This window comes from Pteropus alecto, unplaced genomic scaffold (assembly GCF_000325575.1).
Source record: "Pteropus alecto unplaced genomic scaffold, ASM32557v1 scaffold166, whole genome shotgun sequence".
In the NCBI taxonomy this organism is placed as follows: domain Eukaryota; kingdom Metazoa; phylum Chordata; class Mammalia; order Chiroptera; family Pteropodidae; genus Pteropus; species Pteropus alecto.
Window position 1 is genome coordinate 2,293,290 of NW_006439757.1, and position 25,607 is coordinate 2,318,896.

The window sequence follows — 25,607 nt, forward strand, 5'->3', positions numbered from 1 at the left end:
CACATATCGTATAATTCCATTTGTATGAAATATCCAGACTAGGTAAACCATAGAGACAGAAATTAAGTTAAAATATCCAGACTAGGCAAATCCATAGAGACAGAAATTAAGTTAGCAGTTGCTAAGGGCAAGGAGGAATGGGGAGTGAGACGCGACTGTTAGTAGGTACAGGGCTTCTTTTTGGTGTGGTGAAAATGTTCTGTAACTAGAAAGCGAAGATGCTTTCACAACTCTGGATACACTAAAAACCACTGAATGGTACACTTTAAAGGGGTGACTTTTATGGTATAAGGGTCATAGCTTAATAAAGCTGTTATTTTAAAAAATCATCAATACAATATCTTTAATGTAAAATTTTATTTAAAGCAACTTCATATTGTCTTTAAACATAGGGTTACAAAAAAATCTAAATGAAGATCCTTAATGCTTCTTGCCCTCAAGTGCCCACAACAGCTTTTTTTCCCAGTGACATCTCCCAAATATAATGAAAACTCTTTTTGTCAACCATAGTTCCCCAAATTTGTGTGCCAGTTAATCATACAACTGTTATTTGTTTTAAAATGGGTATCTTTAAGGAACCATAAACCTGTTCTCTGTAGTCTTAAGATTCCAAATGAGGAATGTTGAAATGCTACATTGCAAAAATGTTATCTTCTAAAGTTTATTAATGTTGGGAGTCTTGTCTATACCCAATTGTCCCTTTCATTGTGCAGCACTTAAACTGTAGCATCAGGCCCATAACTGGCTCTGAGTGAATTTTAACTGGAGAATAGATGTTATAAGTGAGGGAGCTCATTAGGCCCTGTGTTGGTGATGGAGGTATTAGGGAGGGAAGGAGTGGAAGAGCAGGTGCTTCTTACTTGAAGGATGAGGGGACTGTGATGTGCCCAGGTGCCATTTCGCTCTTCTTGCCTGGCCATATGGCAAAGGCACTAGCAGCGAGTTTTCCAATAGGTAATTATGTGAACAGGCCCCAGAGAATGTCCGTGGATCCAGGCCCTTCTTTCTGGAAATTGTTTCCCGAGACCAAGATCTTGCAGGCGCCTGTTAGAATAAGGCCATTTCTTATTAGAAATGACATTTTGGATGGCCCTGGAAGCAGTACAAGACTCTGGCTGCCCTGGAATTACTGACCTTTACTCCACTCTGGCCTCTAAGCAGCATCTGGAAGTTGCTGAAAAGCAGCGGCCACTCCAGTCGCTGTAGCTGGACCATAATTCTGCACCCCACATCCTTTGAAGACCAAGATACTAGAGGACTCTCTCTTACATCAGACAGTCCTTTGGTTCTTAGGTCCTCATTGAAAACCCCGTGGGTGCTGCCACTTGGTAGGCTTGTTTGGGCATTTCTGGGAAACCCTCCGCTAAGTTCCTCATTAGCGCTTATATTAGTTTGCTTGGGCTGCCATAACAAGGTATCAAAGACTAGAGTGTCTAAAACAACAGAGACTTATTCTCTCGCCATTCTGGAGGCTAGACTTCAGATAACTGTGTCAGCACAGTTTCATCTGAGGCTTCTAGATGAGGCATGAGGATGACCATCTTCTCCTTGTGCCTTCACGTGATCTTTCTTCTGTGTCCAAATCACCTTTTCTTATAAGGACTCCAGTCATATTGGATTAGGGCCCATCCTAATAACCTCAGTTTTAACTTAATCACCTCTTCAATGACCCTATCTTCAAAGGTAGTCACATCCTGAAGGTCTTAATGGTTAAGACTTTAACACATGAATTGTAGGGAGACACAATTCGGTCCATAACAAAAGCAGACACAGTAATTCTAATCTTGAAGCTGAGATAGAGGCATACAATTTCTGATTTTTTTGTGTGTGTGCTTTCTTTCTTAGGATATGGTAACCTTCCTGGATAAGTTGGTAAGTAATAATTTTGAACTAATCTCTTTGGAGAACTCTGTTTGGGCCTAGTAATTACAGACAAAATGTCAGCCTTTGAGGGTATCAGCTGTCAGAACCTCTAGGGGAATGGCGAGGGCAGGGAGAGGCCCACTTTGGGGCACTGGGAGGCGGGGTGGTTGGTTGGAAGGAATCACAAAACTGGAGATGGCAAAGTATATGGAAAACAGTGTAGACAACTTTGTTTTGTTTTTTGTTTTTATGAAAAGTGTCTTCCAGGGAATAGGATACCTCTGTTGGCTTGAGTCAAGATGTTTGGAAAATACCCTGTAGGGCTAATATTTCACAACTTTTTAAAGCTTACATTTCTTTTGAAATATTTAAAATCGAATGCCTTCATTTAATGTTGTTTGGAATGTCAGACTCCAGTTGACGACAGTGACCTGTGAATATGCTTTTGCAGAGCACACGTACTATTCCAGAGATTGCAAGTGGGGACAGACAGCCTCCTCCCAGTCCGCAGTCACTTCACGGTGCAGAGCGAAAGCAATGCAGCATGGACTGAGGTGGAGAGGGCGAAGCCAGGACAGGACCGGTGGAGAGGGGAAGGGGGAGCTAAGAGAGAACCTCAAGGCAGCGGGATTTAAAATCAGCAAACAAACAAACAAACAAAAGCAATGGGATTTATCACCTGTTAATTGGTTGTGAGTCTAGGGAAGAATCCGAGTTGACTAAGGAATTCCAGTTCAACAGCCAGGCTCAGTGCCAGGCTCTCATAAACGAAGTGAAGAGGGCATGGCCCTGCCCTCCGCTGTTCTCGGTGCCATGGAATTGGTGTTGGAACTTTTGAGTATGCTGGGGTCATCAAAGAGGACATGGCTCAGTGTGGCCACCCCAGTCTTGACACTATAACGACCTCCAATCCAGAAGTTTTCCAACTGGCTGAGAACATCTTCTTCTGATTACTGAGAGCCTCTGCGGCTGCTGGCCAGCTGGGTCAGGTGTCTATCCCTGGCTCCGTCATTACTGGGACACATAGGAAGGAGGCTGGCTCAGCTGCAGAGGAGGCGGTCACCCTCCACAGGAGGGGGTGGTTGAAGTCACTGGAGTTAACAAGTTTCCTGAGGGCAGGCCTGAGGGCCGAGCGGTGAAATGGTCTCACAGAAGAGATGGAGGAGGGAGTAGACTCAGTGAAATGAGGCTGGAAAGCATAGCATCACAGGAGCCAAGGGAAGAAGCTGCTGAAGGAAATGTCTACTGCTGTAGAACAGTCAGAAGAGTGAGAAGCAAGAGGAAAAAAAACTCTTAGTGGTGATGATTAGCCTTTAGGAAGGACGTTTCCATGGCTCAGGGGTAGCAGGGAAGAAACCAGACTACAGTGATGTAAGGAGGTTGTTAGGGAGGCCTCTGGTGTAGACATCGTGAAAAGTTGGGAACACACAGGGGACAGGAGTGTGGTAGGGAACAGTGTGGTAGGGAACCACTTTTCAAGATGGCGGTGAGGCAGGAGAGGATCCGAAAGGCCTTGCTGTGACTGAACGAGGCCAGCAGGGTCGGGGAGAAGGAAGAGCCTGATTTTAAGTTGGGGAGACCTGGGTCTGAATTGTGGCTCCTCCATTTACTATCTGTGCAGCCTTGGACAAGTCACCTAGCTGCTCTGAGCCTGTCTTCTTATTTGTAAACCGTGTATTAGATGTTATTGGGACAATTCCAGATAATGGATATAAACACTTAGCACAGCGCCTGAGACACAGTAGCAGCTCAATGAAAAGGAGCTGTTGTCATTTTTAGTAGCAGCAGAAGAAAGGAAGGTGCAGAGGGAGAGATTAAATATGACTTTGAGGTTTTAGTGGTTAGTTAAGGGAAGGAAGATCCCAAAAGAGTGGGGATTAGAATCATAATCACTCATAATGAAATCGTAATCATAATCATAATGAAAGATGAACATGTACTATGGGGACGTAAGTCATACCAACTTTAAAACAAAAGAGAGGGGAAAAGGTGAAACAAATTTTGATTTGAAGGAAAATAGAGAAGGGAGAAGGAATTCATGGCCAGCGGCCTCCATCTTCTAACAAAATTTAAAGGGCCAGTCACATGTGTAGAAGGCATACGGGGCCGGTGTGTGAGGATGGGGCTTCCGGGGCGGGGGGATGTCTGGAGGAGTGTGGTCAGTGGAGAGGCTGAGAGGGGTTGCGGCTGAGGGTTGGGCCTAGGAGAACACAAGGCCTGGGCTCCCAGCGCCTACCCCGGAAACCTGCCCACAGCCACTCCCGTCTCTTTCCTCTGCCAGGGCATCTCCCAAGCAGTGTTCATTGGCCACGACTGGGGAGGCATGCTGGTGTGGAACATGGCTCTCTTCTACCCTGAGAGAGTGAGGTAATTTGGCTGTGGGCATCAAGAATTTGGGTAGGACTGGGACTGAATTCCCACTGGAATCCTTCCTCAGGTCTTGAATCCCAGAAAACTTCTAGAAAACACGTAGATCATCTGGGAAGGTACCTACTTAGCTTCTTAGGGTCCACTGACACATTAAGAAGGAGGGCTTAATGAGCTAATGTCTTAGGAAGTGAGACCTGTCCCAGTTACTGGTAATGGGACAAATAATTCAGGACCAGAGTATTCAGCGGGCATGCAGGGGAATGATGATAGACTTCAGGGGGAGTGGGTGAGGCAGCAAGGAATTCGGGTTCATAGTATTAAGCACCAGGACAGACTTTAGTCCTGGATAGGGAGTCAGAAAATGTGGCTTTCAGTTTTGCCCTGAACTGGCTGTGTGACAAATCAGTTCACCCATTAGGCTTTGGTTTCCTCAACCACAAAGTGGTGATGGTCACGCCCACCCGACTGTACAGCCTGCAAAATGCTGTCCAGATGTCAGGTTAGAATGGCACTTCGGGGCACCAGTGGGAGCTTTCAGATGATGGGCTGTGAACCTAGAGAGTCAGGTGGCTATGCAGCCACACCCCATTTGAGCTGGCAATCAAAGTTAAAGCCTGTCTGACCTCCCACTTCAGCCTGGGATCTTAGCAAATTAAACAAACATCATCCCTAACAGCCTTCTGTATTCCTTAACTAAATTACTTTTATTTGGCTAAGTTTATAAGAACAGAAACACCAGAAAACTTGATTCACCTCAACCCTAGCTCAGATGGTAGGCTGGTATAAAAGACTAAGAGGAATCAAACATTTCCTAAAATGTTTAAAAGTTGGTCACACTCTTGTCTTTATGATTTCTTTAGTTTTTCTCTGTGTCCTCTCTGTCAAAGGCAAATTAAGATCTCAGTTCTTAGGAACTGAGTTCACCAGAAAGTTACTCTCCAGAGCATATTAGATGCTTCTTGAAGGGAACAAAAGGAAATATAGTGACGAGCTAAGGTGTTGACCTTGAGAAAGGTGAAACACCTTATTGTTGTTTTGTTAAACTTAACCTAGCTCTCCTGTGAAAAATTTAAAGTATTTAACATCAGCCAAGTGAAGAATAACATCGGATCTGAGACACTCTAGCGTGCTCTGGTTTCCCATTCCTCTTCTCGTTGTCTGTTTCCACCCTGTTTTCATTAGTTCTGGTGGTGGTTGCTCCTTCTGCATCTGCTCTCGTCAAAGCCGCCCTCCTGCTGCATTCCTGGGAGGGCGGGAGGAAGCCAAGCAGCATCCTGTTATTTAAGAATATTGTTAGCAATACTGATCTTCGCCTTTCTAGCCAGATAATGAAAGAAAGCACAGTCTACCTTTGACGTGGAATATTTCTTTGGGTCCTTGGTTTTGGCTTTCTACTGAGATAAGGTCTTTTCTGGTTCTTGCAGACTGTCTTCTTACTGCGTCTGTGTCTCGGTGCCTCTTCTTTCCATAGGGCAGTGGCCAGTTTGAATACCCCCTACATGCCGGCAAACCCCAACAGGTCCCTAATGGAGACCATCAAAGCCAATCCTGTTTTTGATTACCAGCTCTACTTCCAAGAACCGGTAAGTTTGAGGCCCAGAGAACAATGACCCCAGCAAGGTATTGCTCTCCTTTCCTCCTTCTCTCTCCTTCTCCCATTGGTTTGATTTATCTCTGTCCCCTTTAATTTTCTGTGGCATTCGTCAGAAATGATTTCACAAATGGGCTCAGGTGAAACTGGTTCTGGGGTTCAGATGGTCTTTTCCATGTGATGACACATTTCTGAGGAATGGGAGTGGGGACGATGGCATACTGGGTCCTCTCACTTCTCTGAAACTGCGGAGTAGGGGCCTGAGCACTAGTTTGGAGCTGTCCCCTCTTAGTGCTCTGGCTGAGAGGCTGGCGGAATCCATGTCGTTCTGGGACAGCTTCTGACCTCTTGCCAGGAACCTAGTATCTTGGCTTCCTGAGAAGTAAGGTTTGTGATTACAGGGAGCATCAGAGCCTAAAAGCCCTATACCCAGCCCCAGATGTGCTTAGAGAGATGCGGGGGGTTACTAGTGTCACCCCATGTACCACAAAACCCTAGATGGCCCCTGGAGCTCAGGTGATGTGTGCGATGGGGTGTCACTGCTACATTTTACTGGGATTCACTGAGAGTGATATCGTGAGTCAGTGTCATCTGGCCTGCCACCCCCAACTGCTTCATGAGGGCACCTGCTCCTCCTTCATTTGTGGGCTCTGGGCCCTAGTGTCCAGCTACGTCCGGATAATTCCTGCGAGAGGATAAAGGAAGTTTCCTTATCACTCCGAAGAGAGAAGAATGGATTGGATTAATTAATAAAGAGCATAAGAGCATCTTCCCACATCTCTCACTGCCCCCCACCCACTTGCCATTCTGCATCCCAAGTAGGGACCCTTTCCAGGGATGGTCACAAACACCCCACTTTCAATTCAGCGAGTAACTCTTTTCTAAGAACTGTTTTCTAAGAACTGATAAAATGGCGCCTCAGAAGAGGAGCTTTTTGATTCAGGCAGGAACTTGATTCGTGCAGTAGGACCCCAGAAGCCTCCAGTAAGATGATGAAAAAGGCGCTCCTCCACTGAAGCCGGGCCCTACTGCTCCACAGTCTAGAGTGTGGAAAGCAGTGAGCTTCCTCTGGCTTTAATTAAATCGAAATGTCTTTAATTAGTTTGAAGTGGTCTTGATCTTGAAGGATGGTTATGGTTTAGATGACATATTAGTCAGGTAGGGTTGCCATAGTAAAGTACCATGGACTGGTGGATTAAACAACAACATGTATTATCTAACAGAGGTTCGAGATTAAGGTGTCTACATGGTTGGTTTCTTCTGAAGTCTCTCTCCTCAGTTTCTAGATGGCCCCTTTCTCGCTGTGTTCTCACATGGCATTTCCTCTGTGTGTGTGTCTCTGTCCAGATTTCCTCTTATGAGGACACGAGTTACAGTGGATTCAGATTCACCCTAAAGACCTCATTTTAATGACCTCTTTAAAGACCCCGTCTTCAAATACCATTACATTCTGAGGTAGTGGAGGTTAGGACTTCATAGGAATTTGGGGAAGACACCATTCAGCCCACAACAGAGGGACAGTGTCCCTTGTGAAAGAAACAGGAGCATGGCAACAGGAATGGGACAGTGGGGGTGAAGGGTGGAGACTTCAGAAACTGACCTGTTTGGAATGATACCTGGGTGAGTGGGATGGGAGGGAGGTAAGTACCCTTGTGCAAGGCCTGGAAAGTAAGCTCTGAGTTTATAGTTGATGTCAGAAGCAGTTGAGAATCGCTGTGGGTTTGTCACCCCACCCGTCACAGATGGCCCCATGAAAATTCTGTCAGCTGAAGTAGGAAAGAGGATCCCATCCAGTCTAAGGTGTGGCGTACTGCCTGTCACCCTTTCTCAGGTGTTTGCTTCTTCCATACCCAACTCACACTGGAGAAGTATCTGCTGTGGGAAAGGGGAGCAAAGTGGTGGGTCTAGGCTCTTGAGTGGCAGCTGCCTTGGCCTTTGGGAATTGAGGAGGGAACAGAGTCCCACACAAAATTAGGGAGCTAGTGTTTGGGTCCCTGTCACCTCTTATCTGACCCTTTCTCAATCTCTGGCTCTGCTTGGCCCCCACCCCAGCAGTCCAACCCCCTCCCACTGGCCTCAGTATGCTCAGCGCTCCCCACCCAGCGGGCCCCCCACCACAAGGCCCTCTAACACCTCAAATGCCCATTCTTAGTCGCTCCTCACCCTTCTACCTTCTCCTCTAACCTATCCCCCATGCCCTGTGCATAAGTTACAACAGGCCCTCAACACTCTGCCCCAACCTTTGGGTGCCCCATGTGGACAATCCAGAGGGAGAGAGAGGGTGTGGGGTTTCATGCATCTGCTTTCTCTCCCACCTTGTTTTCCTTTTCCTTTTTCTCTTTCTCATTCTTTTGAATTTAACATTTGTAAGAAGACTCCTATCTGCTGCAAAACAGAGGTGCCCTGCAATGTGTGTGAGGGGTTGGGCATTACAAATATGTTTAAACATCAGGAATGTTTTAATTAGTGTTACTTGGGAAGAATTACTATGCACTAGTTCTTATAGCAAATACGTATGTACCTTCTATTATATGCCAGTTTCACGAGAGAATCTAGAAATGAGTAAAAATTTCTGAGGGTTTAAATGATTTCTGGGGAGACAGGCAGATAACACATACCTGGAGAATAAGAGGGTGTAAAGGATTATAATGGAGGTACAACGTGCTCTGGGAGCCCACAAGAAAACACAGTTAATTTTTACCAAAAGAGAGAGCATTTGAACCGCACCCGGGAAGATGAGTAGTATTTGGGTGGGTGGATATGAGAGAGAAGACCTTTCTGGCCTGAGGGACAAATGGCCGAAGTTGCATATAAAACTCGCTTAACCCAGGGATAAATGTGGGAGATGAGAGAGAGTTCTATCGAAGTAGTCAGCGATCCTCGAGACGAGTTTCAGAAGGTCTGGAACGTCTTGAAATTGTCCACAGAATTTAGTGTACGCACAAATTTTTCCAAAGAAAGAGTCCCTAACTTTCATCAGCCCAAGAGTCCTGATCCAGTAGGTTTTTGAGGAATTCAAATTTCTAACAAGCTGAGGTGATGCTGCTGCTGCTGGTCCTGGATCCACACTTTGAGAACTGTGACTGTAGCCTTGGGGGAGGGGCTAACCCAGCCATTTTCCAGACAGTGCTGGGTGGGCAGCCATCCTTGTCAGTGAGTTAGAGACCTCTGGTCAGCTGGCTCTAGTCAAGGATTGCTGGAGCAGATCATGGGGGGAGTTGACTGTCTCGCTAATATAGGTTCCCTCTATTGCAGGGGTCTTCAGACTTTCTGGTCCTAGGCCCCCTTTACACTCTTAAAAATTATTAAGGACTTCAAAGAGTTTTAGTTAATGTGGGTTATGTCTATACCTATTGATATTTGCTGTACTAGAAGTTGAAATTCTAAAATATTGATTAATTCATTTAAAAAATAAACAGTAATGTGCCTATGTTAATGTAAATAACATTTTTATTTTAGAAAACTTTATTTTTCTTAAAAAATTTAGTGAGAGTAGTATTGTTAAACATTTTTCAAACTCTTTTAATGTCTGGCTTAACGGAGAAAGCTGGTCGGTTCTCGTGGCGGCCTCTGCATTCAGTCTGTGGGAACAGCACATATAGAACCTCTGGAAAACTCCACAGTGCTTATGAGAGCGTGAGAGTGAGAAGGATATAGCATACACTTTGAGAAATACTACTTTTTTTTTAAGTTGTATTAATGTAATTGTAGGAGCTAGAAAGGGGAAGTAATAGTTTCACTATATATTGTGTTTTGATCGAACTACATGTAGAGTATTTATCAATGGAATTTAGCTCATTAAAATAATTTTTAATTATTTTTTAAATTGTAAAATACACATAATGTAAATTTACCATTTTAAGTGTGCAGTTTAGTGGCACTAAGTACATTCTCATTGTTGTGCAACCATCACCATCATCCATCTCTAGAACGCTTCTCATCTTGCAGAACTGAAACTCTGTACCCATTAAACACTAATTCCCTATTCTCCCTCCCCCCAGCCCCTGGTACCACATTGTACTTCTGTCTCTACGAATTTGCCTACTCTAGGTATCTCATGTAAGTGGAATCGTACAATATCTGTCCTTTTATGTCTGGTTCATTTCACTTAGCATCATGTCCTCAGGATTCGTTCACGGTGTAGCATGTGTCAGAACTTCCTTCCTCTTTAAGGCCAAATAATATTCCACTGTACATGTAGACCAATTTCCTTTTATTCATTCATCCGTGGACGGACACTTGGGTTGCAACTACCGCTTTTTGTGTGTGCAATGTGCCAGTTAGTTCTATTCACAACAGCACTATGGTGTCGCTTCCTCATGTCAGCTGAGCAAGCTGAGGTTCTGACAGGCTCACTAACTGGCCCGAGGTGTGTCACTCGGTCAGGATGTTGACTTCAGAGCCCATGTGCCCCCTGGGAGAGAGCTTGGACTTTATTCTGTGTGCGCTTCTCATCCCAGCAGAGTGGGGAGGAGCAAACCAGGATAGTTCAAAGTCCTGACTGAACAAGTGACCTCAGGGGAAGGACTCTCACTAATTGCAGCCATAGTTGGAAGGTTTCAAAGGTTGACATAGTCATTGTGGGGAAATGGGTACCTCTATTATTCTCTTGTAGCAGCTGGGTTTAAAATCTGCAAGAAGAGTTTGGGGATGGTTTTGTGCTTAAGAACAGAGCCTCTTGCAGGGAAATGTTAGATATTCAAATGAATGATCTGGCCACTGAAAGGAATCCAGGAACCCACCTGGGGTGAATCCAGCAGCCAAGTTGGGGTCTTAAGAAGAAACCATTCACGGGGGTCCTGCCAGCATGTCTGCTGCCTGCTCAGTAACAGGGCAAGGCCCTTCCTGTCTCTGGCCTCAGTTTCCTCACCTGAAAAAGGATAGTCTGGTTGGATGGTCTTCAAACACGTAATAGCATCAAGGGTGGGTATTGGGGGCCAGCCCCTCCTTCCTGCCTTTTTCCTCCCAACTCAGCCCACAGCTCTCCAGCCAAGAATCATCCCTGAGCCTGAGCGCTCAAGGTCATTGCAGACCTGTTCAGCCTAAGGAAGGCTTCTGTGTAGGTGCACCTAGCCCTCCCACTTCTTGCTCCTGCTTGCTGAGCACTGCAGGGTGTGGCTTAGACAAACTCCAGGTTTACATTCAGCCCCAGCCCCAGCCCTTGCCCCACCCCCACCCCAGCTCTTTGAACCCTTAGTCCAAGTGTCAACTGTCTTGTCCCAAGAATTTGCAAAGTCAGGTGGAAACCTATATTTAAAGGTGTGGGGTTATTTTCTTTTCAGAGAAGGGATAATAGGCATTGCTTTTGTATAGTTAGAGAGGAGGAGGCAGCTTCTGTCAGCCAAGACAAAGATCTGGCTGAGTAATTTCCATGAGATCTGTTCCATTTTTTAAATCTTAAGATTCTTCAAATCCTCACTTAGCCTGAGGATATCTCATAGTCCGTGTGCCCCCAAATCAGAACATGTCTAGTGTGTCCTGTTAACCCTGCCCTCTTCCACCTCCCCAAACTGTTCCTCTTTACATCTCCTTGGTAGTATATATATACATATACATATGTGTGTGTGCGCGTATGTATATGTGTGTATATATTATATATATATGTATGTATGTACGTATTTTTATTGGAGGGGGTGTATAGGTTGCACTTTTGTGTGCTTGAATGTGTCTGAAACCATATAACAAGCTAGAGGCAGATCTCAAGCATTCAAGCACCGAAACCTACTTTTAAGTATTTAATCAGCTGAGAAACAAGGGAATAGAGAGAATGCGGGGAAAGAAAATTCTAGGTAGTAGTCAAGAGAGGGGGTTCCTCCTGGTGGAATGGTACCCCAACATCCACAAGTGATTTTCTTCTTTCTCCTTCATGTGTTGAGTCTTCCTTGATCTGCCCCCCACCCCAACACACTAGCCTCAGGCTACAGGCACAGCTGGTGACTTAAATCATTTATGTTTAGGTTATTTATGCTTGCTATTTAAAAACAACGCTGAGTTGTGTAAAATAAAAATTAAATTCCCCTTCCCTCACCTAGAACTAGACACTATGAATAAATAGTTTGGTATTTCCCCGATATGTTTTTTAAATACGATTTTAAGTAAGTGTGTGCGTACGCATGTGTACATGAGTATATGTAATTTTTAATATAAATTGAATCACTCTGCTTTTTTATTTAATAGATCTTAGACTGATTTTTCCATCAGTACATATAGATCTACCTCGTTGTTTAAATGGCTGCTTGGTGCTTCATAATACAGACGGACCATGATTTATTTAACCAATTCTCTATGCGGAACATGATTTTGATGATTTTTCACAGCTGCATGATACATTGAAAAGAAAGTACCACTGCGTGCTACCTTACTCATCAGTCGTTAACCATCCTGGTTTGGGCATTTTATTTTTATTTTCTTAAACAAAAATAATGTTATGTTATAGTGAAGAGAACCAAATACTGAGGAGCTGGAAGTCTGGAGTTCTCATTTCCAGCCTGGCCATGTATAACCCACCTGACTTTGCACAAGGTCACGTCTCAGCCTCTGCGTCTCCGCTGCGCCGTGGCCTTCCCAGCCCAGTGCTGTTGTGAAGAGAGAAGAGTCGGCACAGGGCAAGTGGCGTCGGCGTCTGAGGCCTGACAGCAACAGACAGTCTAGTTTTCTTTTGTCACCGGCATCTTCATCCCTGGGACAACTACCCCAGCCATGTTTTCTGGCCTATTCTGAGAGAATTCTGCCTCAAAGTTTCAGAGGAATTCAAGTGATTGTTATCCAGGTAGACAGAACAGGAAGCGGAGTTGCTGGCCCCAACCCACCGATTAGAAGGATGGCCCGTCTTCTCTTTGAGACAGAGTCTTGTGGTCGTAGCTGTAGAGGGACAGAAGCTGCCCGAGCTCATGCTTTGTGAGAGCTGCCGTTTGATTTGAGTGACTGTCTCCACTGTCTTAGCCATGAAACAATAGACCCAATTAAGTGCATCTTCAGAAGCAGACCTCTAATACATCTGGGAAAGAACAAGAAGGAAGCTCCACTGGGATGGTGAAGAGCAGGGATGCCTCTCAGAGGAGGTCGAGTTGGAGGAGGCGGCCTGCTGTGGCCCTCCCAGCTGCAGGAGCCTCCCATGCAAATGAATTGATTGAGAGCTGTACCCCCGCCAGCACTGGGGTATAAACTCTAGGCAAACTTGGTCTTCTCTATAGTACCCTATCCTTCTGGGGCTCCTCTGACAGTGAGTTGAATACATGCAAGGAGATTAAACGGGGGGAGGCAGTAGGACAAATCTGGGTGCTTTGTCCTGGGAACCTGCGGCCCCCCACACTGTGGTCAGCAAACTTGTCACCCTGCTGCCTAGTGGGCCCCATGGAGCCCAGAGGTTATGCAGACTCTTAGCCCATTCCCTCTTTGCCTACCCCTCAAATCGAGAGCCTCCTCGAGGTGGTGGGTTATTTTCCTAGGGCTATTGTAACAAACTTAAAACAACAGAAATTGAATTCTCTCACACTTCTGGAGGCTGAAAGTCTGAAGTGGAGAGGTTGTCAGGTTTGGTTCCCTCTGGGGTTTCTGAGGGAGAATCCATCCCACACCTTTCTCCTAGCTTCTGGCGGTCGCCCGAAACCCTTGGCACTCCTTGCCTTACAACTCCATTCCTCATCTTGAGATCCTAACTTAATTACATCTACAAAGACCCTATTTCCAGATAAGGCCACATTCACGGGTATGGTCTTGGACATATTTTTTGGGGGGCCACTGTGGTGAGGTGTTATGTGCTGGGCCATGCATGAAAAATATATTTCATCAAACACTACATTTCATTGATTGGTTTTTAAAATTAATTGTAGTAATCACATTGGGAGTGTGACAAGATGTCCACATGCACATGTTTATCAGACGGTTGGAAATATGTCTCAGGAGTAAGGGTGAAGCTGGAGATACTGATATGGAAGACAGGAAAGAATTAGAAGTTTCCTTCGAGCTTCAAGCATCTGTGATTTCAAGTTTAAGATAAATGTGGGGGGAGAAAAATAGGACTAGTTAGTGAGAGAGGCCAAGAGAGTCTGGTGAATTCTCCAAGGTTGTTTTCTTATTCTTTAAGTCATTCGTACCACTTTTCAGTTGACTGTTAGGAAATCTTTATCCCTAAAACAGCCTCGGAGTACCATGAGACAAAGCTCCAGGCCCATGGAATTCCAAATTCATGGAATTCTAGGAGCTTCTTTTAGAACCTAGAGCTTTCTCCAGTTTGCCTGCCCCAGGTAATAAATAGCTTTTGGGTAATAGTAGAGCCGATGCCTGCATTTGACATGTTCTGTGGGTTGCTGGTCAGTTCCACCTCAAGCTGGAGGTGAATTACTTTGGTTAAAAGGAGCTTGCAGTTGGAGGGCAGAAAAATAAAAGCCACAACTTATGTGGTCACTTAGAAGACACTTCCACCAAAGTCTTTATCTCACATTCCTTTGCTTTTTCCCTCTCTTCTCTCTCTCTTTCCCATCCATCTAGCTGCTGTTGGGTGCCTACTATTACCATGCTATGGCAGTGGAGATAAAACTATGAATGAGATAGACTGTGTGTCCCTAAGGAATTCACAGGCTGGTGAGGAGACCACATCCAAAAGTAGACAATTCTGATGCAATTCGATAACTTTAATGATAGAGATCATGATAATGATGATAATAATAACCATTTATTGGCATCCTTCCCACGAGTCAGAGATTGTAAGAAAACAAAACTCATTTCATGGATGAGGAAACTAAGGCTCTGGAAGATTAAGTTGCCCAGTTAATAGCTGTCAGTACTGGCTCTTGAAACAGTGCTTGTTGGATTCCTGAGTCCATTCTTTAAGTCCTGTACTCAGGAGCACAAAGGGAGGAGCCTCATCTAGCTGGGCAGACGGGAAACTTGTCTTTAGTCCATAGGACTTAAAAATAGGGTATCACCTTTTATAAATTACAGAGAGTCAGATGGTATGACCAGGGCACACAACCAGGGTACAAATGTTATCTTCTCTCCTTTCTGGCCCTCACCCGTGTCCTCATTCTCCCTGTTGGCCTGATGTACTTTCGTGGGGTAGAGAAACTTGTTTAGTTTTTTGCTCCCTTTGATTTTTTTTATTGACCCCTTTGGCATCCGTTTGCTCTTTTAAGGACCATATGAGGGCTGAAGCCCTGTCCAGACCTCTGGGTCTGTGGAGATTCCTCCACACACTGAAACGCACCCCTGAGCTCATGCACAGCCGTGGTTTATGGGATGGGGGCCGCTCAATAAATGAAAGCGATGACCCATGGTGACGTGCAGGGCTGACCCGGGCTTTCATCGATCACAGAAAATGCACGTCCTTCCGTGGCTATTTCGTGCCTAGACATTTCATCACCTAGCAGAGGGCCACCATTCATTCTCCATCCTAATCGAATCTTACAAATGCGAGGAGATCGTAATTAACACACCAACATCGCTTTCCTCAGAAATCTCAAACCGTAGATCCAGCACTGCCTGACGGTGTGTGCTTTCCTGCCATGCTGCCATCTCATGGATCCAGAGTGCTCGTGATGTGCAGTGAGGTGTGATAGGGGGACCCCTAACGTGGCAAGGTCGGAGGGCTGCTTGTCGCGAGAACGCTTTACAGACCGCTCTGGGAGCGTTACCAGAGGAGAAGGCCTCGGCTCCGCCCAGGAGCAGTCACAGATGCTCGGAGCGGATGCATCTCCGCTCTCAGGATGCTCGGAGGAGAGCACCTTAAAGCCTCTGCGGGATCCGAAAAGTCACGTTACCGCGGAAGGCATGCCTTCACGCAGCGCAGCGTTTGGGACGGGCGTCGCAGGCCAAACTGAGGGGAGTAGGTGTTCTTGGTGGAAGTTGCAAAACGTTAAACCAGGGAGGTGGGAAAGTAGGGTACCCGTTCAGAAAACACCCTGCAGTTCGGTTTAGCTGTTACCTGGGTATATTCAGGTGAGCAGTTGGAAAGGAGGAGAAAATAGTAGCTTGACACTTTGCTGTTGACCGAATGTTTGTGTCCGTCCACCAAAAAAGAAAAAAGTCCGACTTGAAATCCTAACCCCCCATGTGTGATGATGTTAGGAGGTGTGGGGCCTTTGGGAGATGATTGAGACTTGAGGGTGGAACTCTCATAAATGGAATTAGTGCCCTTATTAAAGAGACCGCAGAAAGCTCCCTCCCCACTTCCACCATGTGAGGACATAACCAGAAAATGCCATCTGTGAACCAGGAGGTGGGCTCTTACCAGACACGGAATCTGCTAGTGCCTTCCTTGATATTAGACTTCCAGCCTCTAGACTATCAGAAGCAAATGTCTGTGTTTATAAGCTACACAATTTATGGTTCTCTTATAGCAGCCTGAACGGACTAAGACACACTGCCATACTCATGCTCAGTTCCTTCCCATAACGCTGGTCCCTTCAAGGGGCTGTATTGGGGAAGGACCTTTATTATTTAGGAGCAGTTGTCCTGGTGGATCCGTGCCTCAGGAACAGCTGACTGTCTTTTTTCACACTGTATCTGTGACAGCTTTCAGGTCCACAGCTTTCAGTTCCTAGAAAATACAGATTGGATTAAAATTTTTCTTTTCTGCCCTAAAAATCATGGACCCAGGAGACCTGAGCCAGTAGATTAGGATTTACCAATGGATCTTAAAGCCCGTTGCTACCTGGCCCCTGTCCCTCGTGTCTGGAAATGCCCCTGGATGGGAGGTTTGGGTAAGAAGGGAGAGGGGTTGAGAGATGAGGAATCGAGACCCTGTGTTTCCAGAATCTTCTGCAGCCCACAGAATGCATCAGTAACTCAGGAACTTTGCTTCAGTTTACATCCAGCCCTTGCCCCACCCCCAGGACTTCTCTTTTGTATGTTAGCATTTCTTAGCCCAGTTTTCCTGGAAATGGCCAAAGAACCATGTACAGATGTGGCAATTAAATGTAGTGACACTCCCATGAGGCAGAGAATTTGTCAGCACAGAGAACATGTGTCCCAACAGGGAAGCCTTGCTGCCCTGTTCTTAGGTAGACAATCCACGGACAGTCTGATGGTTTAATAATTTAGCCCCAAATCAAAGGAGTTGGTTTCAAAGTTACCACAGCAAAATGAGTGAATGGAAGAGCTTTTGGCTTTTCCACTTGGCTTCCTCCGCTTCCCAGAGTCCTGTACAGCCCTCTCCCATTCCCTTAATGGGATCATTACAAGTAATATGTTCTCATCGTAGGAAATTTTGCAAACAGAAAAGAACAGAAAAGGAAATAAAGCAACATCCACAAACCCACCTCCCAGGGGGGACCACTGCAAGCATCCTATATTTTATTTGAACCCCCCCCCTTTTTTTTTAAATGTGCGTTTCAGTAAAAAAATTTAAATGCATGCACTTCTAATGAATCTCAGGCTGGATGGGACAGAGGTTGGGGGCTTTCTTGCTTTCGGTCAGATTGGGAGAGGTACAGTGTCCAGGATTTCTGCAGAGTCCGTCATTTCGCTTTCTTGATTGTTTCAGGGAGTAGCTGAGGCCGAACTGGAAGGAAACCTGAGTCGGACTTTCAAAACCTTCTTTAGAGCGAGTGATGAGGTGAGGTGAGGGGCATGGGGGGCAGGAGGGGGAGAAGGGGTGAGCATGTGGGGTGAGAGGGCTGTAAAGATGTGAAGTTCTCCAGATAGCTTCCCTAGGAGAATGGGGGGCAGGGAAACGGGGGTGTCAGGGATCTGGGAATGAGCAAGTTGGCCTTTTTCTAGGACTTCTGTAGTCAGGGTGACAGAGTCTTCACTCTGCTGGTCTCCTCATTAGTGGAGAAAGGTCACACCCTCACTGCCACACCCCAGTAGGGCTTTGAAACCAGAATCAAAGAATGATTATACTAGCAATGGTTTAGAAAGTACACCTTTATTACATTACCATTTTAATGTGCATAATTGTTTATCAAAGTTGAAAACCAGTTGCTATCTCTAACCTTTTTCTTGAACAATCAAAGTTGTTCAAGAAAGCCTTAAAAGGCTTTATTCCCATAACCTCCACCCTCCTGTCCTGGGTGTCAACAGTCACTGTCACTGCTGTTTTGTTGACTCGGTGCCTGCTTAGATTTTTTCCCCATGTTTGCTAGTGCCTCTGCTGATCATTTCTAGCATCTCACTCTTTTGCACTGAGTTCAGTTGCTTTCTTCCTGAAGGAACTTCCTTTGTAGTTCTCTTGAGTCCGTCAGTCATAAACTCATAATTTCGAGGGCCTGAAAATACCTTTATTTTGCTTTCAATCTTGAAGACTAGTTTGAGTATGGAATTCTAGGTTGACAAATTTTTTCCTTTTAGAAGCTTCTGTCCATTGCTTATGAGAAATCGGCCTCAGGCCTACCCTCTTATTGGTCTTTTAACGGTGTCTAATCTGCAGTTTAACTCATTCTTGAAGTTTTTTTTGTTTTTTGTTTTTTTTTAATTTCAGTGAACAGTTTTTTTATTTATGAAAGTTGTATTTGGTACTTTTTCAAATCATTCTGATTTCCTGTTCTTGTTTTTCAGTTCTTTTATGTCTTTAATCATTTTAAGCAGACTCATTTTCCTTTCATATTCTCTCTCTCTCTTTCTCTTTCTCTTTCTTTTTTCTTTCTCTTTCTCTCTCCCCCTACCCTCAGTGCAAGTTCTATTATTAGATATTCTTGGAGAGTATTATTTTACTGTTTGCTATGCTTGCTGTTTTTGTCTTGCAATGGGACCTGGGTGGAGGGGGTGGCGGTGAACGGAAGGGAGAGAGATAGAAAGAGTTTTGTGATTTTGGTTTGTGAGCTCATCTTCAGCAGCACTGACTTTGCACTGATCTGCTTCACTTGGGATTAAGGAAATGACCTCTTGTGGTTTAGCACTTGCTGCTTTGCCAGGCGTTCTAGTGGTGTTACCAGCTATGGCTCACTTCATTGTTGTTGTTTACTTTGTATCTTGGGGGTTTCCGGATCATGCAAATAGTGTAAATTCAAATCCAAACACTTGTGAAGGCAGGCTTGTAGCTATGAATTTCTAAGTGAGTTTTTTTGGTTTCCTCTTAGTACCAAACTGAATGGACCAACTCCTTTGACATCTCTCTGTCATGATGGGTGGATTTTTTCTGGTCTATCCTTTAACTGAGGACCACAGATTTACCGGATTTACTGTGGAGGGGTGGGAAGGGTCTCATTTTTATCTTCTCATCCAGACCCAAGGTTTCATCTCTTGTTCCGGTTGGTTAATACACCCAAGCTCTTAAATGACCACCTGTCTACGAAAGACGGGCAGCCTTGGCCCAGAGCTTTGGTTGTTAGCTGCCTCTGCTGTGACCCCTGAAGACCTACCTACCACTCTTGGGAGTTTAGCATGTTTGTATAGTCTGATGGCATGTGTAGATCTTTTGATGTGATAGGATTTTCAGATGACCTGTTCCACCCATGACATCATTTCTAACTTTTCCCTCTACAGAGTATTCTCTCCTTGAGCAATGTCCGTGAAATGGGTAAGAGACATTCTTCGGAGGGAAGGGAGACAGGAGGGCCGTGGCAGAAACCAGCTGAATGTTAAATGAGTGTTTCTGCATCTGACTGCTATAGTAGAAGTAGGCAGAAGTAGCCACCTGCCAGCTCTGAACTATGACTTGCTTAATACAGCGTCCTCACAGGCGAATAGCACTTACCCAAGCCCTGGGCTGAGCACACAGCCTGGCTTCCTTTCCTCCAGGGACCTCTGGGTTTCAGATCTTAAACAGTTGGAGCTTGAAAGAAAACTTAGAGCTTGTCGGGCAGTCCTACCCTCTACTGATAAGGATTGAGACCCATGATAGGAACAGACGCAGGCCACCTGGTGCAGGCAGAGTGGGAGTCGGACTTGACCCTAAGCCAGGTCTCTGTCATAGTCCACTGGACTCTCCTCTCTCTTGACTCCATGTTCTGGTCATTCCGGTTCCATCTCACTGAGACGACCTTTGTTCTCCCTCCTGGGTGGGATACAAGTAAGGAGTCAGAGCTGAGCCGAGAACAGATTGGAGCTCAGCCCACGGCTCCGAGATCAGCACTGTTCCCACAGAACTTGCTTTTGCCCAACACTGGGGCCTTGCCATTATTCATTTGTATTTTATTAATAACAGTGATCACTACCACTTGTTTGAGCACCTACTGTGTGCATCAAATGCTGGCCTAGCCCCCTTTAGCTATATCATTTATAATCCTCATGACATCCCTAAAAAACCCCATTATTATCTCTGTTCTACAGATGAAGGAAATGGGGCTCAGAGAGTTAAGGAACTTGTCCAAAGTAGCCAAAGTATTGCCCCAAGGCCATGCTCCTCTCACTGGGCAAGACCCCCTCTCCTTTCCCTCTCTCCCTTCCTCCCTCGATTCCTTCACTCGTTTACACAGTCACTCTTCACTCCTTCATTTCTCAGATATTTTGAATACACATTTGGTGTGAGACAGGGGCAGATACCCCAACACAGGAAACGGACTCAGAGAGCCCATGGTCTCTTGGGAAGGCAGACGGCAGTCATGCAGGGAGGGAGAAGGCCAGGCTCCCACTGAGACAGCAGAGAGCCAGGAGCTCCGGCCTCCAGGGAGGCTCAGGTTGCTTCATCACAGGGAGGCGCCCTGATCACATGCCCCTATGATATGTCTCACAAAAGTCTGCATCGCCCAGCTTCAGTACCTCCAAGGCTTCGAGAGCCTGAAAATGGTGAGCTAGCTCTGTTCAAGCACCAGTGTTCACAGGCCTTGGGGCTGTCTCCTGTGAAATGGCAGTGGTTCCTGGGCTGCCAGTCATCGTCAGGAGGTCACCCTCCACGGGACTGGGGACTGCCAGGACACAATGTACACCCCTGAAAACAAGATAGGGTTCCACTCCGAGGACGCCACGGGAGGGTCCATGGACGTGCAGAGGGCAATCGCATGTGTGCTCCGTCCTGCATTTTCTTCCAGGCTCAGAGGAAATTCAGAACACGCACCTGTGAAAATTCCAAGGACCTCAGTGGAGATATCTAAACAGGGACATAATTCATTAAGCTATTTAGAAGTTGAGTCTAAGGGAGAGGGAGAGCTGGAAAGCTGGCAGGGCCTGAAGGACAGGCAAAGAGAGGTGTCATCGTGAAACTGAGCTGTAAGTTTTTGAAGGAGAGGACAGGTACGGTCAGTCCTAGAGTTTGTCCTGGAAGTTGAGGCCTGTGTGTCGGAGATACCATTGGGGTCTAGAATGACAGAGACAGCACAGACTTGGAGCTTAAGTGGAGATGGGCTCATTGTGGAAAAGAGATAAGGAATGAAGGAGCATGGGGACGTCAGAGGCAATTAGGAGCTTCACCTCAATTGAGAATGCCAGCATTAGCTGCTGGGACGCCCGGCCCGGGGGTGGGGGAGGAAACAAGTGGCTTTTTGCAGGAGGACTCTTCGTGAGAACCCCGGAAGAGCCCAGCCTCAGCAGGATGGTGACGGAGGAGGACATCCAGTTCTACGTGCAGCAGTTCAAGAAGTCTGGTTTCAGGTAAACACAGTGGTGCCCCAGACTCAGGAGAGAGATGGTCAGCAAGGAGGGGCTTTCACATTCTTGGGGCGAGGCCCAGTTCCCCTCCACCGTGGCTCCCACGGGTGCGTGGCCAGCCTGTGCTTAAAAGCCTGCAGTGTCAGGAGGCTCACCACCTCACAATGCTGTCTGCTCTGGTCTGTCAGCTCACCTCGCTCTGCCTTATGCTCGTGGGCCCCCACCCCCCACAGGGCAGATGTTTGGTTTTTTTTTAACATCTTTTAGTTATGATCCCTGTGAGAATTGGATGACAGCTCTGAGTACTTTCTTTAGAAAAGCACAAGAAACACAGAAATTCACAATCGCGTACATTTCCAGGACAGTTGTAGACCTCTGAGGTCTATTCCTTTTTTTAATAACAGCTTTGTGGTGCTCTAACTCACAGACCATGGAATTCAGCCGCTGAAAGTGTACACTTCACTGGGTTTTAGTTCATTTATGAAGCTGTGTGCATTCATCACCACGTCCCATTTTAGAACGTATTCATCACTCCCCAAAGAAACTCCGTTTCCTTCAGCAGTCACCCCCTCCACTTCCCCTCACCCCTCCCCTAATCCCAGGCAGTCGTCACTCTGCTTTCCATCGTCGTGGATCTGCCCGTTCTGGACCTTTCACATCAGTGGAATACAGTATGTGGTCCTCTGTGCCCGGCTCTTTCCACTTAGCTTAATGTTCTCAAGGTTCACCCATTTTGTAGCCTGTGTCAGCCCTTCATTCCCTTTTCTCAGATCTATTTTTTTTACTGGCGTTCAGAGCCCCTACTCTGGGACCACAAACCATTGCTCCAACAGCTCCTTTTCTTCATAACCCTTCAACTATTTAAATATTGCAAATCTTGGAAGCTCATGGTTTCTTCACCACGTTTCCATTCTCCTCCTCTCCCTTATGCCTCTCTCTTTACATCTCCATCCTTCACTCAAACCCAGGGGCGCAGAAAGAGCCAAGCAGTGAGCACTGCCTTTATCAGCTCAGCCCTGGAAGTCCGCAGTGCTGCAGGCTTGGCCATGAACGCCTGTGGCAGCAGCTCTTTAGCCCCCAGCGTCTCCTGCACCACAACCTATAATTCTTCCCTAAGATTCTGCAGCTTTTCTTTTTTAAGCGGGAGACAATTTACAAGTCCCGGATTGGGGGACAGTTTTGCTCTGGAAGGGAACATAGAGATAATCTAGTCCTGCCCCCTTGTTGTTCAGGAGGGAAAATCAAACGTGCCAAAAGGTTACGTGGCTTGTCCAAGGTATTTCCACAAGGTATTTCTAGAGCCACTGGGGGAGCCTCGAGGCCTGAGGGCACCAACCCCAACCCTGCCTAAGGACTGGGAGCATGTTCTAGGTATAGTCCTAGAGCCATGCTTGCCTGGCCCAGGGGGACGCTTCCATGCCACCTCCCGATGTCCCTTTTCAGTGGTTTCCTGGGGCAGGGGAGCAGCCTCCGGATGGTGAGGGCGCTAACCCAAGCTCCCCGCCCTCTTAGGGGACAGCCCTGGGAGAACGTGGAGAGTCCTGTGTAGCTAGGTTCTCTGTGTCCCCAGAAGCCGCCTTCAGAGGCTGTCAGCCTTCCCCGCCAGCCCTGGGCCTGTGCTCACTGGGCCTTGCTCATTAAAGCATGGAGATGGTGCCAGGCAACGGCCCAGACTCCTGGGCTCCGTGCTCCTTCCCCTGCAGAAACTTTGCTCCTCCTGGGAAGACTGATTCAATGCAGAGCTGGTTCCTGCTGGGGTCTGTAGCATAGTCATCTACTAAAAGCTTTCCTATTTTTATTCCCTGATCTGCCCCCGCCTAGAGGTCCCCTAAACTGGTATCGAAACATTGACAGGAACTGGAAATGGGGCTGCAAAGGCACGAAGCGGAAGGTGAGTGCTGGTTCGGTGTTGCCCCTCCCCACCATGGGCCCCCTCGGGCTTTCTGTTCGCTGACTACTTTGCCCTTGGGTCAGAGCTGGGGTGGACAGACTGACCTGCTGGCTTCCTCCTTTCCGTCCTCTCCCTCTGGGTTTTTGGGAGTGCCTCCACTCGTGTTTGCCCTCGTGACCTCTCTTACTGTTGCTTCTTGTGGAATGGTAGGGGGTAGTGTCAGAGCCAGGGTCTGTCTGTCCATGTGACTGCCGCATCTGTCTGGAAGGTCCAGGGCTCCTGGCGGTGCCCCTGCCCAAGGCAGTGGGTGTTCCAGGGCGACTAGGATCGTGGAGCCCCCAATCCTCAGAAAGAGCATTAGGTTCTCAATGGGGAGGGGCTTTAGCCTCAAGCTTTGTCACCTTGACCAAGTCAGTCTGAATCTGTTTTCTCTTTGTCAGGCAGAAGATGGTTTCCAGTCTTTGGGTCTGTGAGGGGAGTAATGAGGTCCCGGGACAGTTTACATTCGAAATGTTCAAAACTTAAGGGAAATTGCATTTTCACGTTCCTCAGCTCACTCAGTACCCTGGTTATCTCACTGATTTACTCAAATGTGGATGCCCTCTACATGCCAGGCACTGTTCTAGGCTGTAGAGATACCAGCTGAATAAAACAGATCAGCTGCTGACCTCGTGGGTCAGGTCTGAAGGCAGACAGTATCGAACACAGTGGTTAAGAGCAGGCTGGACAGCAAGTTGGCCTGGGGTCTAATCCCTGTGTGACCTCAGACAAGACACTTAACCACTCTGTTCTCTATTGCCACTTCTCTCAGATGGAAATGACAAGAATAGTGCCTACTTCATAGAGCTGTGTAAGGATAAAATGGGTTAATGCGTGTAAAATGCTTAGAACAGTGCCTAGCACATATAGTAGTTCAATTAATGCTCATTATCTCTATCATCACTCTAATCTGTGATTGACAAAAATTACAAAACTGCAGTTTGATAGGCAAAACCCCTCAGAGCATGGAGGGACATAATGAAGCTCTGGGAAGGTGCCCGTCGATGGCGCTGAGACGGGGAACCCCTCCTGCGGTTACCTTCCAGATCGTCCTCCCCTCCCACCTTCTCCCATGTTCCCACTGCCAGGTCACATGTTGACTTGGAACAATCTAGAGTTTACACACCCCACAGCAGCCTCAGGATGAGCATTGGCAACAAAAGCACTTCTGAACGTCCCCCGCTTCTTCATCATTCGGAGGGGGCAGTGCAGTGAGAAGCACATAGTTCTGCCTATGGATAAAAAACAGTGCAAACTCCTTAATCAGGGACAAACTGGAGCTGTCAGTTATAATGGTAGAGTGATAACAGAATGAATGGAGGCTTCCTTGGCCTCACAGTGCCTCATTCATCAGTAGATAAAAGGAAAGCCATTTTGCTGCCTCTGATGTCACATGGATAATGGTTGTGGCTGATCCATACACTGTAGGGTCCTGGCTGCCCTTTTTAAGCATTCATTTAATGCAGAGAAAAGTAATATTGATCTCCATTCAAGGACATCTTTCCTCCTTTCTGGTGCCATCGTTTGGTTCCAAGAATATGAGTCACACAGAGTGGACCAGCATGCACGTTCTTTATACACTCACACGCGCACAGATACACCCGTGTTGGTCCCTACACCGCGAAGCCCATCTACACTAGAAAAACCCAGTCTTTTCCTCCTCTGTGTCTCCTTCACACAAAACACTTCACTTCTGACACTTCTGGTCACCAAACGTGTGAAGGTTTTCCCCCACCAAGCAATTCTCTGTAATACCAGCTGGTGTCCTACAATTTAACTCTGTTCTAATACTATTTACCTGGAGATAACATCAGATTCCACAGGTAGGGGCTCAGTTCCACAAGACTACCCCCAACACACACACATACAAACACACACACACACACACACACACACATTCAGATACCAGTCACAAGTACAGGTTGTCACCTGTGCTTCTGACCAATCAGCTATAGATCTGAGGTTCCTATGACCTCCGCCTCAGGTTTGATTAATGTTTGGTAGAACGGCTCATGGAATGCAGAGAAACTCTTACTTACATTTACCAGGTTAGTAAAGGATGGGATGAAAGATACAGATGAACAGCCATATCAAGAGATACGTAGAATGAGGTCTGGGCGGGTCCCAGGGGCAGGCGCTTTTGACCTTGTGGAGTTCGGTGCGTCACACTCCTGATACGTGGATGCCTTCACCAGTGTGGCCAGTCTCCAAACCCCATACAATTGGGATTTTGTGGAGCTTCCTCACGTAGGTGTGATAAGTCATCAACCCCATGTCCAGCCCCTTCCCCTCTCTGGAAGAGTGGAAGGTGGGCTGAGAATTCCAAGCTTCTAATCATGGCCTGGTCTTCCTGGTGACAGCCCCCACCCAGGAGCCCCACCCACCCCACCC

At 46.6% G+C, this 25,607-nt stretch overlaps 1 protein-coding gene across 2 annotated transcripts in view; it reads left to right on the forward strand.

Moving 5' to 3' along the window:
• Window positions 1-25,607, forward strand: part of EPHX2 (epoxide hydrolase 2) — a 52,492-nt gene that overhangs the window by 24,027 nt on the left and 2,858 nt on the right. For both annotated transcript variants that reach the window (XM_025050404.1, XM_006916975.3), the window contains exons 10-16: window positions 1,846-1,872; window positions 4,145-4,230; window positions 5,705-5,816; window positions 17,307-17,378; window positions 19,247-19,280; window positions 21,187-21,289; window positions 23,108-23,177. In XM_025050404.1, coding sequence (XP_024906172.1) covers window positions 1,846-1,872; window positions 4,145-4,230; window positions 5,705-5,816; window positions 17,307-17,378; window positions 19,247-19,280; window positions 21,187-21,289; window positions 23,108-23,177 — 504 coding nt within the window. The remainder of the gene's footprint in view (window positions 1-1,845; window positions 1,873-4,144; window positions 4,231-5,704; window positions 5,817-17,306; window positions 17,379-19,246; window positions 19,281-21,186; window positions 21,290-23,107; window positions 23,178-25,607) is intronic.